Below are 14,998 nucleotides of genomic sequence, written 5' to 3'. Positions count from 1 at the left end.
GCAATTCATTATTCCATCTGGCCAGTAGATCAATCTTTCGTTTTCCACAGAATAAAAAATGACGTTACATTATTCTGCTAATAAGCACTAGAAGTTTCACTGGTGGTACTGGCAACATTAAACAGAAGTATGTTGGTTACCAGTTGGAGAAAAATGAAAAAATATGGAGAAATATGGAGACACAAGCAATAAATATTTATTGCATTTAATGCAATTACGATACAAAAGTAATTCCATCTCCTCAATTTTTACTCTACTATCTCTTTACTACTATCTCTTTTCCTTGCATTTCAAAGTAACTTCCAACTTAGTGCTGGTGCTTGTGATCAACCAATCAGCAAAGTTTATTGCTATAAGCCCCACCTAGTAGTTCTTCATCAATCCAGAGTAGGGACTAAAAAAGGTTCAAGAACTACCTCTGAGGAACTACAGTCGATCAGAGTTTGTGCTGTGGGAACACGATAGAAGTGCCTGGTTGCTGAAGACAGTTTTTACACTGGGAAAACACCTTATCTCAGTGTGTATCCAGAATAGACATGCTGAAGGCTGAGGAGTGCCCTCTTGTGGTAACATGACCCCATTGCTTGATTCAGGTACGCCTGCTCAAGAAGACTAAGAACAAGCAGAAGAAACAGTCGGGCAGCCTGAAGGAGAACTCAACATCCAGCGAAAGGGAACACTGATCCCCCCCCCCCCCACAACCAGGGGTTCCACATTTAGACTTGAAGCTCATTGGTTGTGAATATCGCAGCCGGACATAGAGATGCAAGGTTTTGAATGATTCCTGGATCGGCCGACACACAAGGGACTCCAGGGTTGGAGTCCCTCCTTATGTCACGTTGTACTCTTTGCTGGCCGACACTGGCTATGCGTCCGGCCTTCGCAGCTGTCAAAGTGAAATTCCATGGTGTGTGTGTGACCGCTTGGATGCAGTTGCATCAGAACTTTCATGTACTCACTCGTTCACAGTTCTTGGACCATGCTGACCACATGCGGTTGGGGTCTTGGGCAGGACCGGCTCTGGTACCACAAACGTGATGTACCGAACACCTCGACAAGGTTTACCATTAAGCTGAAGTAAGTTATTGGACGAGAATACGGACCACTACCTGTTGCCACAAGGTCGTCACACCCATGAGAATCACGCTGGATTCTTTTCTTGGGCTTACCCGTGTGGCTTCCTTTGACTGATTTTGCGGAGCGGCTCTGGTGATACACACGGGTCAGCGAGTCTCAGATAGGTGACAGGTCACTTCCCTCGGTGTCAGATGGTTGAAGCCAGTGGTGTGTAATGACGACGAGCAATCACTCTGTTATGGAGACTAGACAAATCCTTTCCAGAGATACTCTGTTTGTGTATTTTGGTGTGTTATAGACAAACATCTGGTGCTTTTTGTATGCTGACAGGCATGCCCACCAAAAAGAATGCCTGTCTGATTTCAGAGCTGTAGTTCACCGGATGAGCACATAAGGATGGTATTAGTACCTTTTTTAGTCTTCAGCCTTTCACTGTGATGTTTCACTGTCCGTTACATACAGTGTTTCAAGTGGCTTCGATTTGAAGTGGTCCTGAGTTTGCCGTATCAATCAATTAACAGGCTTCCTTCTCTTTCCATGGAGGTAACTGTATTTTAAATAGTACTGTGTGTTCTTACAGAATATTTAATTCGGTGTTAACTTATGCGTGTAATGGCTGTGCGTATTGTGTTCTCATCAGTATCTTATCAATTAGAGTTTGGTAGAAGCACAGGCCAAAAGATGCAGAGATGTGCTGCTTTTGTGGGGAAAAAAAAGTATTACAGATGAATGTGGGGGGGGGGGGGGGGACAAGAGGTATTCCCCAAAAAAACAGCCAAACCCTTGAGTCTGAGAGCTGATTTTTCTTCATTGTTTTGCCATGTTTAATGCGAGTGCGACTCCAGAAGCAGACAGCCTTAGGAGCCTAATGCGGGAAGTTAGAGGACCAATGCTGAAACATTCCTAGATGTGACTCGTGCTATATGTGTATGTGTAGACCAAAGTGCGGTGAGTACGTACATCTTCAGTTGTCGACTGTTTGTGAGACGCTTCCTACTTAGGAAGAGCGACCTCGTAAAACGGTAGCATTACAAAAACGTTGCTTCTACGTAACGAAAATATCGTGAGAATGATGTGCTGGCTGGTCAGTGATCGAAGCGATCATGAATGTACCAATCCGCTGCCCTCACTCATCTACCTCCTTAAGATGATCACACCTGAATAGTTTCTCTCTCATAGTAGTTGTCCAGTTAATTTGGTTTCATGTCCAAGTGTCTCAATTTCTTATATATAAAGTCATACATGCATTCACACCTGCATGTATGTTCATAGTTATATAAAGAAAAGGGTGAAGGAAGGATTCCTGAAGTGCCAACGGACTGAGCAAGGTTAAAGGTCAAATGGTGGTAGTTTTAAGTGCTGATTGACTAATGAGACCAAGCGACTTTTTGCCCCAACAAGGCCCATCCCATTTTGCTTCCACTCAGCCCGGGTGCGGCCTTCCCTCAGTGATGCCTCCGCTCGGCACCAATCCCCTGCCCCCGTCCTTTTCCAGATCTGTAGCGTGACCATTGCAGAAAGGCGGTCAGTGGGGGCCTACCCCGACCTCACAGGACGCGGTCGCAGCTTTGGTGACCGACGTAAATCCGCGTGCCTCTTGCTCGTGGCTTTCCTTGCTACTCTTCTGTATCTTTGTTTTCGTTGTAGGCAGTATTGCTGTATTTTTTTTGGAGTTCAATTTAGTGTCCAAATGTCTGTATATTTTTCAAGAGTTTTTTTTTTTCTTTTTAACTGTAAAGAAAATTGCACTGACTGTAATGTTTTACAATAACATGAATGTTGAGATAACTATATATAAATTAGATAAACTTACATGTTAAAAGGTCATATATATATATATTTATATATGGTAAAATTATTAGCACAGTTTGTACTGTCTTATTGTGCTCGTGTACTTGAGCTGGAAGGTTATTGTTTGTCAGCCTGCAGTTTGGAGAACAAATGACACTAGGTGGTTCCACTTAGCCTGTCGTCTGCAGACTGGTATTTGCATTGCATGACTGCGTTCGCAAAAACAAATACAATGACCAACGAACATAATCTAGGATAAATAAAGTGTTTGAAAATGAAAACAAAAGTGAACATGCCTCATGACAAAAATCGAAACACAGAACGGCAAACGATTTTGCCAAAAAGTGGCGGAGAACAGGTGAGTGTCTGTATGTAAACAAAGGAACAAGAACCGAGTTTGTTTTGTTTTTAGTCAAAGTTTTGAATGTTTTGAGTCAAAGGGGCCGAAGGAACATCAGCTGTTTCTTTTTTATTTTTGGGATTTTCTTTTGACCAAATATATTTTTTCAACTTTCAGATGACATTTAATACAGCAAATACTCTTCATGAAAAGTGTCCCGAGCCATGGTCCTGATGGCTTTCGGGGCCTCCTCAGGGTGACACACCCCATTCCCAGGGTCCAGAGGGATGACCATTCATGGCCATGTCATTCTTTCCTGGAGGAGCATCCGGATGGATATTCCCCAAATCCTGAAATAAACGACAGAGTACCGATTTCACACAGAAATCAACAGGCTTGCAGCGATCTGTGTATGCAAAAATTACTTGATAGTTACCAGCCATTTAATGGTATTGAATTATGCAATACAATTGACTAAATGTGATTACACTACGCAATTCATTGATTTAATCAAAACTGTCAATTTGGGAAGGGGTTCTGGGTGCCAATTTATCAGACATTCCCAGCCAATGGCAGCAGATGATGATGACGAAGCCAGCACCAAGGGGTACACAGGAAAGCATCTAATTAACTTATTAAAGGAAGCTATTCTTATAGTCATTCAGATGCCCTTGGCTGCACTGCTAGCCTTGGCGTGTGCTCTTCCTGCCCGTGGTGAACCATGCTTACACTACCGGTGAGGTCCGTGGCAAGGGGAGAGGTGTGGGGCACCTGAAATGGAGGCCTAGCCCAGCTTGATGTCGCTGGCAAACAAAGTGATGAGCAAGATGACGGAAAAGCCCGTCAACAGGCCGGCGTTCTGGATCAGGAAGAAGATGATCTCTGTCCTTGTGGTCCTCCTCTGCTCTGACAGGATGGCGTTTAGCTCTGGGAACTGGAAACATTGAAGGAGAGGAGTTGGTCGTAAATGGAAGGATAGTGGACACCTTGTTTCCATATCCATATTCCGGGGATTGCAAGCGTTGGAACAGGATTAAGACCACTGACATCTAACAGGGCCTCTGATGTCATTGAGCCTTACTGGAGGAAGTTCTTTGCTATTTATCTGTGACTAACACTGTTGGGGAAGTGCTGTGCAGCGAAGTATGAATTTGGCTATAATGGAGAAACAGGTGACCCAGAGTTTCTTCTGGGGTGGCACTAACACTATGTCCATTCAGTGGGGCCCCCACTTCAGAACCTTGAGTCCTCTATGTCTGAGACTGAGACAAGACCAAGTCAAAATTAAGTCGATTCCGAGACGAGACCAAGACCGGTCTCAAGTACTACAACACTAGATAAGATGCCAGTTCATTGTAGGGTACACATACCAGTGCATACTGGACTGTAGGGAGAAACTCCTCAAACCAATCCAACAAGGGGAAAACATGTGAACTCCACATCCTCACAGCACTGGCAGGATTTCAACGAAAACCCTGGAAGCAACAGTTTAATCTATTTCGTCTTTAACAAATCATTGTTGAAATCCACAGGCAGGCAGGGATGAAACCTCATTGACTTATGCTCCCAGACAGGTAAGGGAGTCAGAGAATTCATTATGATGTAACTGGAAAAGGAGTTAACTGGGTCTGGCAAAGGCAACTGGTTGCCCTAGGTGGTTCTGATGCTCAGAGGGTCAGATGTTTTAGAGCATTGCTCTTGCTTGCTGGCTTGGAAATACTGATACATCAACACAATCATAACAGCTCCGAGAATAACATGCACCCATTGCTCTACTGAGTCCTGATTAGGTACGGGACTCTTGTAACACTACAATAAAACTGTTACCGGTCATTACTTTTGCCCATAGCTATATCTTATGAATGGAAGCGATAACCTTATCAAAGATGACATGCTTACATCCCGTTTGTTGTTTTTTTTTTTTTTTTTTGATAAATCTTATTTATCTGGGCTGTCAAAGTGGAAGCAATCTTGTTAAAAACATGCTTAGGTTCACAAATACTTTAGACCAGGGGTCACCGACCTTTTTGAAACTGAGAGCTACTTCACAGGTGCTGAGCCATACGAAGGGCTACCAGTTTGAAATGCCCTCCTAAACTTATCTAAACTTCATGATTAATACATGTTTTAAGTGCTTTTTTTTTAGATATTGTCATTTTTAAATCTATATAGATGCAAATGTGATTAAAGAAGAATAGCAACAGGATCAAATTAAATTCTGGTGAGTTGTGCTATTTTTAGAACAGGTCAGCCGGCGACTCATGTGGTCCTTGGGGGCTTCCTGGTGCCCGTGGGCACCGTGTTGGTGACCCCTGCTTCAGACTTTGTTGGCCTAATCATCCAACATATAAGCAGAAGGGCACGTGCCAGTTATAGTTTTATTAAAGCTGTCATTCATGTGGAGGAAACAGCTTATCGTTCATTTTGTATCATCTGGGAATCTGGACTGAACCGGAATGCAGCATTTTACGACGGTGATTTGAGCCTGATTGCAGTTTATGTGCTTTGGCGACTTGCCACAAAAAATTTGTTCCGTTAATAGCAGCCATTCAGGGAACCTAATTGTGGCTCATATTTCGCCGTCAATTTGACCAGAAACTTCATGTAAGCTAGATGAACCACAATGAAGGTGTAAAGTTCAAAATCTGTTGTTGGTTGATTACATAAATCTGTTTGATTGCTTCCTGTTATATTTTTTGTTGTTAGTTCCCGGTGAAGAAGTTCAGCTGATATTAACGACGTGCCCTAGGATAAGTCATAGCATTATGCTACTGGGTCTGTTGACCTCGCAGTGACATGGACTGACGTGTGAATGTCAGTCCTAAACTCCACAAGTGCTTACTCACCATGTCAGCCAGCGCGATGTAGAGGAACATGCCTCCAGCGAAGGCAAAGATGATGTTCGGGGAGAAGTTGCTGCCCACCAGGATGCCCAGTGCCAGACCGATGTAGCAGGACATCGCCGACAGCAGGTTGAAGAAGACTGCTTGAGGGATGCTCATCCCTGCGTTCAGCAGTATCACAAAGTCGCCTGCAGGTGGAGACATAGCTCTGTAGAGTCTGATACTGACACAGATAGAGGGCTTGATTTTTCTGTTTAAATCTAGGGTCCCCAGCTGGTGGACTCCAGTCCCTATCTGGACCAAAGTACAGTTTAATTGTTCCCCCCAGCATATTTTATCTGGGGGTAGTGAACCTTGGCTTTGATTTGTTTGATATCTGTCCTTGGGAACAATAGTTGAGGACCCCTGGTTCTAATAATAACCAAACATAGCCTGTCCATTTGTGAATATGCGTGAACTAAAACAGATGTAGCCTGTGACCTATAAAATGTTCCAGAACAATCCGAGTTTTCTTCTTGCAGAAAAGCATACATGTAATTAGGCCCAAATCCAGACACTGCCCAGAAGTCCATTGGTAACGTCACTGGTGAGTCTGCAGGAACAAACAGTGCAAGATGGGGTTCTGAGCTCCTGTCTCGCCCCGCCCCGTCCCCCTCCCTCACCCAGCTCGTGGGGAAACTCCTCGCAGACGATGGCGATGGAGGTGCTGAAGCCGGTGAGCACAGACACCGTGAAAGAGGCCCCGATGGCCAGGCCGTCGATGAAGTTATGGAGCGCGTCGCTCAGCGAGATCATCCACGCCACTGTCTTCACTTTGGAAAGGTCTCTCCACTGCCGGGTGCAGAAAGTCCTGACCGACTTGCGTTCCTCCTGGGGGGTAAAACAGCCAGGATGTTGGGTTTTTTTTCTTAGTGCCGGAATATAACATCTTCCAATACAAGTTTCAAGCACAAAAATATTTGCCCTCTCAAGCCCTTCTGAAGCCCACAAGTTCTGAGCACAAGTTGGCTACCTTGCTCTTACTATTCAGTCCAACTCACCCCAAACCAACTCTATAGGGTTTAGGTCGGAGGATTGTGCGGGCACTGAAATGGTTAACAAGCTAGACTGTAAGTTCAAGTCCCACTGGGGGTTCTGTTGTTGTACCCTTGAGAAGGGTATTTTCCCAGAATTCATTAAAATATGCAGCTGTATGAATGATTAAGGCACAACGACTCTAGTTCTAGATTTTTAGAGTTATTTAAGTTGACTGACTCACTGGGGTCTTGCAGCTGCCACCTTAAGGGTATTATGATGTTTATAAGAAGAAAATGTCACTATGACACAACTGACTGAGCTGCAGCTTTGTTCAAACGTAGCTGACATCCCCTGGTCCCTGGTTAAATACTGTAACACTCATCTCCCACCCCCACCCCCTTAATAACTGTACAATGACAAACACAGCTGGGGCACACGCTGCAGGATGCCCCGCCAGGGAACGCTGACCCTACGGCTGCGAAATACGCAAGCACACCGGTCTGAACAACAGAGGGAGGGAGAGAGAGAGAGAGAGAGAGAACTCCAGGATCAGGCCCCCACAGCAGTACCATTCCTAGGAGCCACACTTTCTGTGCCGTATTGCCAAAGAAGTGCATCCAGTTTCAATATCTTAGCAGATACACAGAAAAGCTAATAACTATTAAAGTTCTGCATCTTTGTCTGGATGTATCTTTATTCTAGGTTATAATGCCAGTGGTCCATGAAGTACTGTGACACAGTACAGGCATGGTTGTGAAAGCGTAAACGCATAATCTGATCCACAGTCTGGTTATTTAGTGCAGACAAATATGCGCGACACATTAGCTAGATTAGTCTTCTCAGTTGATCCATGTACTTACTTAATGTAAAGTCTGAATGTCTTTCTGGGAATTGACTGAGATGGAACTCTGACCCCCATGTTTATTAAATATGTGATAATTTTCATATCTGAATTGTGACTTATCGACTATCGGTGAGTACCGATACCAACGCAAGTTTCAAAGTTTGCACTAAATGAAAAAGTAATTGAACAAAATATACTACACTCCTGGTTCAAAAAAATGGGGCACAGTTTGATGTTGTGCAATTTGGGTTTGGCGCATTTTTTGCCCAGAAGAGTACTTCTAAAAAATCAGGTGAATATGGTTTAAAATGAGAATAATACAAGTTCTTGTTAAATTCCACTGCTGACCTCTCACTTGCTAAAAAGCTCATTGCATAGTCATATGACCAAAGATCAGTGACCCCCCCCCCCAACACCCACAGCTGAGTAACCACACAGCCGCTAGCAGAAGAACAAAAACAGCACTGGAACAGAAAATCAATAAAGTTTGGGACTTCACAACGGTGCTGGAAACTTGATTTGCGTAATAAGAAGGCTACAAGTATTCTGGGAATAGGAACTGCAGTGTGTATGTACTGCAATTATCAGTCATTGCATTTCAAATAGTATAGAAATTATCCATCTTATAATATACACAGCTAGATAGGGTCTGTGCCTTCGCTGATCGAGCAGCGTAAATACTTCTGGGCGTCACGCTTCAGGATGACCGACTCCAGGCCCTTTCCAGAGTCTGCCCTGCCAGCCGTCCAAAGTGTCCAACCCGACTATGCAAATACGCAGTCCAGCCGTTATCTCATCTGGCTAAATATGAACTAAACAGGATGCCTTCGAAAACCCGTGATCCCGTCAGGATCGTAGTACTACTGGGCATACTGGAAATGTCACCTCTCTGCCATAGAACTGGTCCATACCTACCTCCAGCCAGTGAGAGCAGGCTGCTCTGTAAGAACCAAACATTCCAAGCACTCTATGGCTACGTAAACAAAACCTACAGTTGGACTCCAGCTATTCTGCACAGCACCAGTCAAAAGTCTGGATACACCTATTGAAAATCATTAGTTTTACATCAAGATATTGACCCTAAGCAAATCTTGAGGTTATGCAGTAAGTGCTAGGTTGGATATTGGCAAACTTTTTGAAATTTTACTTTCTCTCTCACTTTACAAAAGTACGATCCTACTTATTAACATTAAAACAGAAGTATTATCGAAAGCTCAGTAACTGAGCTTAATTTAACAGACCACAGAGGCGTAACGAAATTGAGCAGGAGCCCTCAACTATTTTTGTTCAAGGGCCAAATTCTATGAGCGACACAAAGCCAAAAGTCCACTGTGTTTGAAGGGGGGGGGGGGGTCATTGTAGTAGCCAGTCTTTTGAATGAATATTAAAATATGAATATATTTTGTGAATTATTATATTTTCTGAGAAGGGCATATGGTTACATTCTTCAGAAAGGGTGGGGGTAATTGCCCCTCCTGTCGCCTAAGCACACAAGTGGTCCTAACAATGAACTTCTCTGTTGCCACCCCATCTTCTGAACAACTAAAGAGATGGAGTTCTGTGACAGATAACCTGACATTTGACATCCTATAAGGTGAATAACATGCTAAAATAGAGACAAATGCATTAATATCAGGTGTGTACAGACCTTGGACTGGTATAGTTATTTCCCTGTAAACCAATCAAATCAGGATATGAACCAATGGGTTATACTGTAATTCTCTTGGGAAGTAGCAACTCTAAATGCGTTACTTAGACTTTGGTGTAAAGGAAGGCCTGACCTGATATCATGCAGGATGAGGATGAGCAGGCCAAGAGCTCCCAAGGGGGTTAGGAACTCAGCTCGTCAGCGCCCCCATCAGGTAGCAGCTAGACAGCGTTAATGTTACGCAGCAGCGGTACAGTTCTGAACCCTCTCTCTCACGTGCTCTGACGTTTCCATGGCTACCGGCTCGTCGAGAGGATGGGGGTTGATGACGGCCTTGTCGCTGCTGAAGCTGGTGATGGTGATGACCTCCCCATTGGGGCTCAGGTCGCCGTTGTGGTGCGGGTTGGCGGGGAAGGATTCTGGGGGGGCCAGGTGACTGTGCCCATGCTGCGGAAAGAGGGACGGAAAGCGCAAAAAACCTCTTAGGGGCAATAAGTTACGGAAAAGGGTTCTGCAGCATGCTGGACAGTATCCTCTCAAATTTACTGCAAAATTTTGTAACTGCTAGTTGAACTGAACATGAAAGAACAGGTATTGGCGGATTATACCCCCTATCGAAGGACATTCATCCTCTTAATGTGATTCTTGGCCGGATGCCCCGACATTCAGCCCTACTGCCCCGCATCAACTTTAAGGAAGGCAGTGGGAACATAAAATCCTACCTGGTGCTCTGTTTTTAAAGACATCTTCAGTATCTTTTCCATGAAGAACAGAAGATAAAATCCCCCAAATATTCCAACGGCTTTCAGAGTGTAGTTGTCCCGCTTTGGGTCAAATCCTAAGGCCTGCATTTAGTAAAGGGTAGAAATTAATTGGAGAATTTTTTTTTTTTAATGCTGGCATTAATTCACAATCTGAGTCAGGTTGCTTCCAGGCTCAAAGCTTCTAAGACAGCAGAACTTAAGAACAAGGTGAAGCAGGAAACACTGGCAGTAACCAAAAACCAGCCAGGTAGAGGGAAGAAGCAACTTTTCAATGCCAGAGATGATCGTCAACTTATCCGCCAGTGCCTCATAAATCATGGGATGACCTCAACTGACCGTCGAAAACAATGGGAAACTGGTGTGTGAAGTGCACTGCTAGGACGATTCCTAACAGGCTTCTAGAAGCAGGACTGAAGACCCATAAAGCAAGGAAGAATTTATATTTTACACAGGCGCATACCCTTAAATGAGTGAAACAAAATCATGCTGTGGTCCCTTAATTTGTGTGTGTGTATATATATATACACACACACACACACACCTATATCCATAATAATACCCTGGGAAAGAGCATTGATATTTGTATTAAAACTGCCTATAAATTCCATAAATAATTTCTAATCTTCATCTTCTGCTGTAGTTCTGGTGCCATGAATCCCGATCGGCAGCTGCGACGTGGCACGCCTGAGGCCAGCGCCGAGCGCTGCTATCTGTCAAGGTCAGGGTGGCCCAGACAGTGAGGTGCCGCCCGGGTCACTCACCTCAGGGATGAGCTGCAGCACGGCGTTGGAGAAGAGCGTGCCGATGGCCAGGCCCACGAAGTAGGTGAGCACCTTGGGGAAGTAGGGCTTCTTGGTGAAGGGGATGAGCGCCAGGCCCAGCAGCGAGAACAGGTTGATGATGGTGACTGCAAGGGCTCCGTAGCCCCACACTGCGTATGGAGAGGGGAGAGAGGAACTTCCATTACTCTCATGGCTGCAAGATCAGAGGCACCCAAGTGCATGACGCCGTCTTCGGGGCAAGAGCTGGAACTGCCGCATTCTCCATCATCCAGGACGGTCGTTTGTATGAAGGCTTGGGCACACCGTCCAGACATTATACCACAGGAACGGGTTTTTAATGGTATTTTTGAAAAACAACACAATTCCTGTATTTTGAAATCTTGGCGATAAAATTTACCAACCTGCAGGTCGCCCACAGTAAAACTTACTGAAGGGCACGTTATCGTGGGGGATCACCCAGCCCCCGCCCCGCCCCGCCTCCCCACCTTAGGATTACAGAGTGCCGCAGTACACCAAAAAAAAAAAAAAAACCACGATACATCATATTACTGTAATACCACTCAAGCGCAATTCTATGGCTGTCTTTGGCGAGAAATCAGTAGAAACTTGACATTTACGTCAAAAAACACTCCTGCACAAATGTCAGTTTTCATCAAAGTGTTTCATATTTGAAGGCAGTGTTTCTCAGCACGCCTGTACCAGGTATTTGGCGTTCTTGATTGGCCGGGAGCTGGGAGGGAGCAAAAATGTGCACTGTCTTGGGGTCCCTGAGGACTGGGTTGAGAATCACTGTTCTAAATAACATCTTTAATATAGAAAACTAGAATAGGCCATTTCATGCTAAATTATTTCATTATCCATAGGCTCAGGCCTCCCCTCTATGGTCTTTGTTTATCGCAGGCAGCAACGGTAATGTAGGGCAACTAATAGTATAGTAATGTAGGGCAACTAATATGGGCAACTTTGAACTTCGGAGGAAACCGGAATACCCAGAGGAATCCTGGGAGAACCATGGCATCCCAGGACGTGTCAGACAGGAGTGCTACACACTGAGCAGCCATGGGACCCTATGCACTGCCCCCCCCCAATAAACCCACATTAGCACATAGCACAAACCCATTAACCCTGCCATTATGACTCCTGGGCCCTTGAGAAGGTGGGCTGACAGAAATCACCTTAAGAACGAAGTCTAATGCATGGACTGCAAGTACAAAAGGCATGTTTGGTGCATTCAGCGATTAATCTCAGGGTAATAAACCCACTGAACAGATATAATGCAGTAATAGAGCCCTAATCAGACGACACGCATGCCATCAGTTGTTCTTGCGTTGAGCTAGAAGCCACCAGACCTCTGGAGCTGGATGTGTTTCAGCTCATAAGCAGGGGTGTCATAATTGGTGGCTTTCAGTGGTGCATCAGCTGTCTTGTTTGGGCCCCCAAGGGCAGAACTTGGTGTGTGACTAGAACCACACATGAAACCAGCAACATGACATCCCCCAAGGCCAAAGAAATTCATTAAAATAAATGTGATTATTTTTATTTAATCTAACCTCTGGATATGTTTTGTAGTGAGGGTGCCTTCCATACCTTAACATTAATTATATTTTTAATTTACTCATTATACAGTTTCCATCAGGGTTCATTCTGAAATGTATGATGCATGACCGTATGTACACAAAAAAAAAACACCATATGACACAGTTCATTTTTCAAGGGAACCATTAGTAACTCTTCTCACGAGGTTTGTTCTCGGGAAGAGTCACGTGTTCTCCAGGACTCACCGCGGTAATCAGCGGCCTTGTGGCTCGCGGCGGGGGCGTGGGCGCGGGCGCAGGAGGGCATCACCGCCTGGCCGAGGATGGCGGGACATAGGTGGTCCAGATGGCCGGCACTCAGCTGCGCGTTAACGGGCAGTCCGTGCTCTGCCAACATCTCCGCCGCTGTCGTGCACTGGGGGATTTTATGTTCAGTACTCAGTTTAATCAAAGTATACGATTCCCAGCCAAACGCGCTGTGGGTATTCAATCCCGAAGCCGATTACTGGGACATTAACACTAGAAAAAATTTATTCCATTATTTTCTGCTTAACAATCTGTTCATAGCTATTAAAGTATTACATGGTATCGGAAGTAAGAAAAAAGCTAATCGATTATGAGATTATATTACATCAGAATGTTACTGAATGACTGTCGTTCAGAACTTTGCATAATCAAATGGTGTCAATATGTTTCAGTTACCCGTGGACTTCTGGTTGCATGAGGTTCACTGTGCGTTCTGCTTGCGTGTCACTAAATTAATGATTAATCATTAACAATACTGACTTCATAATTTATATCAAAGCTTTAAAATATATAATAACGCACGTCCGGCGTGCGTGTGTGGGGATGACGTAATTACTGCATTTTAGCACATTTCATTCGGACAGAGTAAACATGCATATACTCTTGATCGACCGCGTGGTTTCTATTGCAGTGTGATATTAGAAGTAGTCTCGTCCACGTCATGTTGTGGGACTTTTCTATAAACTATGTGGCACACCGTTGTAGGTCCGAAGTCAACTCCCCGGAAGCCTGAAGTGTCCTAGATGACTTGGCAAAGACACCTACTATTTTATGAATAACTTCCATTTTTTTGTAAATCGCAAAATATCCCTTCATGTTAGGCGAATTCGTCATGAAAACGTGGCACGCAGGACATTTCATATTTTGACTAAGATTCTTTCCACTTCTGTTTTTTCCCCCGAATTAACTCTGAAATGACTATAAGGGGACATTGTTTGCATGAAAACAACAAAATTCAAAACCTAAATGAGCGATATTTTTGTCTTATGAAACTTATAGGAAAATATACAATGTCCAATTATTTGAACTGGTTTATGTCAGGTTAAATTTCAGGCAGATGGATCTCGGTGTCTATTTCTTTTACGCATATACTTGTTTTACCAAATCATCATTCGATGGTCTAATTGTTGAATGAGATGACAAATGCAAAGTCAAAATTTCGGTGACCGTACCTTTGCATATACGGACGCACCATCCGAAACGCCAGACGGTCCGCCGTCCCCAATGATCCGTAGCATGTTGTCCAGATGGGCGCTGGAAACCGTGCCGTTTTCCCCATAGTAGCGAACGATGTCCTCCAGCACTGCAGACCCCCTCACGGAAGCGTCGCTTGTCGAAACGCGCCGGGCTGCAATTATAACCATCGAGCACGCGAATGCGAAGTGGATGAAGATGCTCATATTGCATGTATAGGCTATTGTCTGTCCTTTATGCAACCTCGTATTTCATGTGATCTCTTTATGAGAATGAATTTATTAAACGAACATATGCGATCAGAGTGTCGGTTGCAGACACACGGAAGCGGCGCCCCAGGTGACAAACTTGCGGCGCCTCGCCAGCAAAACTCCGGATCGATACAGGTGCGCTGCTTGATCGTGAGACTGTGCAGGTCCCACCTCCTATCTCAGGTCCATACTTCTGACACCGGCCTATTTATCTACTCGCCGCTTCACTCACGAAGTAATCTTATTGCACGTGCATCCCGGCGCTTGTTTCACTTAAGTCCCCGAGCAAAAGCAAACATAGCAGGACCAAAACCTCCACTTGTGGTTCAAAGGTTACCTAACCCGTTCAGAACCCCCACTCCGATGATTTTACTTAGCGAGGTCTCCGTAGATTTTTATCGGCCTTTAAGAAAAAGGTAAAGTAGAAGTGAGCGGCTCACCGTCACAGGAAAGCCTGTTCGAACTGGAAAGCTGGTTTAGACCAGAAATGAGCGGTTTCCATCTTATTTTAAAGGTTATTGAATTTATTGTAACTTTACTTAAGTTTAAACATATTTTTGTGCCCACCCATGTTTATGTGGATGGATAGGCTACTATGAAGTTTTC

At 44.5% G+C, this 14,998-nt stretch overlaps 2 protein-coding genes across 2 annotated transcripts in view; one reads left to right on the top strand and one right to left on the bottom strand.

Annotated features, from left to right (window-relative positions):
- Window positions 1–3,148, top strand: part of LOC111853955 (diacylglycerol kinase theta) — a 32,996-nt gene extending 29,848 nt beyond the window's left edge. Inside the window, exon 24 of the mRNA XM_072697987.1 lies at window positions 594–3,148. Coding sequence (XP_072554088.1) covers window positions 594–683 — 90 coding nt within the window. The 3' untranslated portion in view covers window positions 684–3,148. The remainder of the gene's footprint in view (window positions 1–593) is intronic.
- Window positions 3,149–3,331: 183 nt separating this feature from the next.
- On the bottom strand, window positions 3,332–14,839 carry LOC111853943 (metal cation symporter ZIP8-like). Its single transcript, XM_023831405.2, has 9 exons — window positions 14,120–14,839; window positions 12,888–13,056; window positions 11,086–11,255; window positions 10,283–10,405; window positions 9,837–10,007; window positions 6,714–6,921; window positions 6,055–6,239; window positions 3,980–4,142; window positions 3,332–3,558 (listed from the first exon to the last, which is right to left on the bottom strand). Exons 1-8 carry the CDS (start codon window positions 14,345–14,347, stop codon window positions 3,993–3,995), a joined length of 1,404 nt encoding a protein of 467 aa, XP_023687173.2. The 5' UTR covers window positions 14,348–14,839; the 3' UTR covers window positions 3,332–3,558; window positions 3,980–3,992.
- Between the last annotated feature and the right edge of the window lie 159 nt (window positions 14,840–14,998).

The sequence above is a fragment of the Paramormyrops kingsleyae genome, chromosome 12 (assembly GCF_048594095.1).
Source record: "Paramormyrops kingsleyae isolate MSU_618 chromosome 12, PKINGS_0.4, whole genome shotgun sequence".
In the NCBI taxonomy this organism is placed as follows: domain Eukaryota; kingdom Metazoa; phylum Chordata; class Actinopteri; order Osteoglossiformes; family Mormyridae; genus Paramormyrops; species Paramormyrops kingsleyae.
Note: the sequence above shows the minus strand (reverse complement) of the source record. Positions and strands in the feature narration are given on the sequence as shown.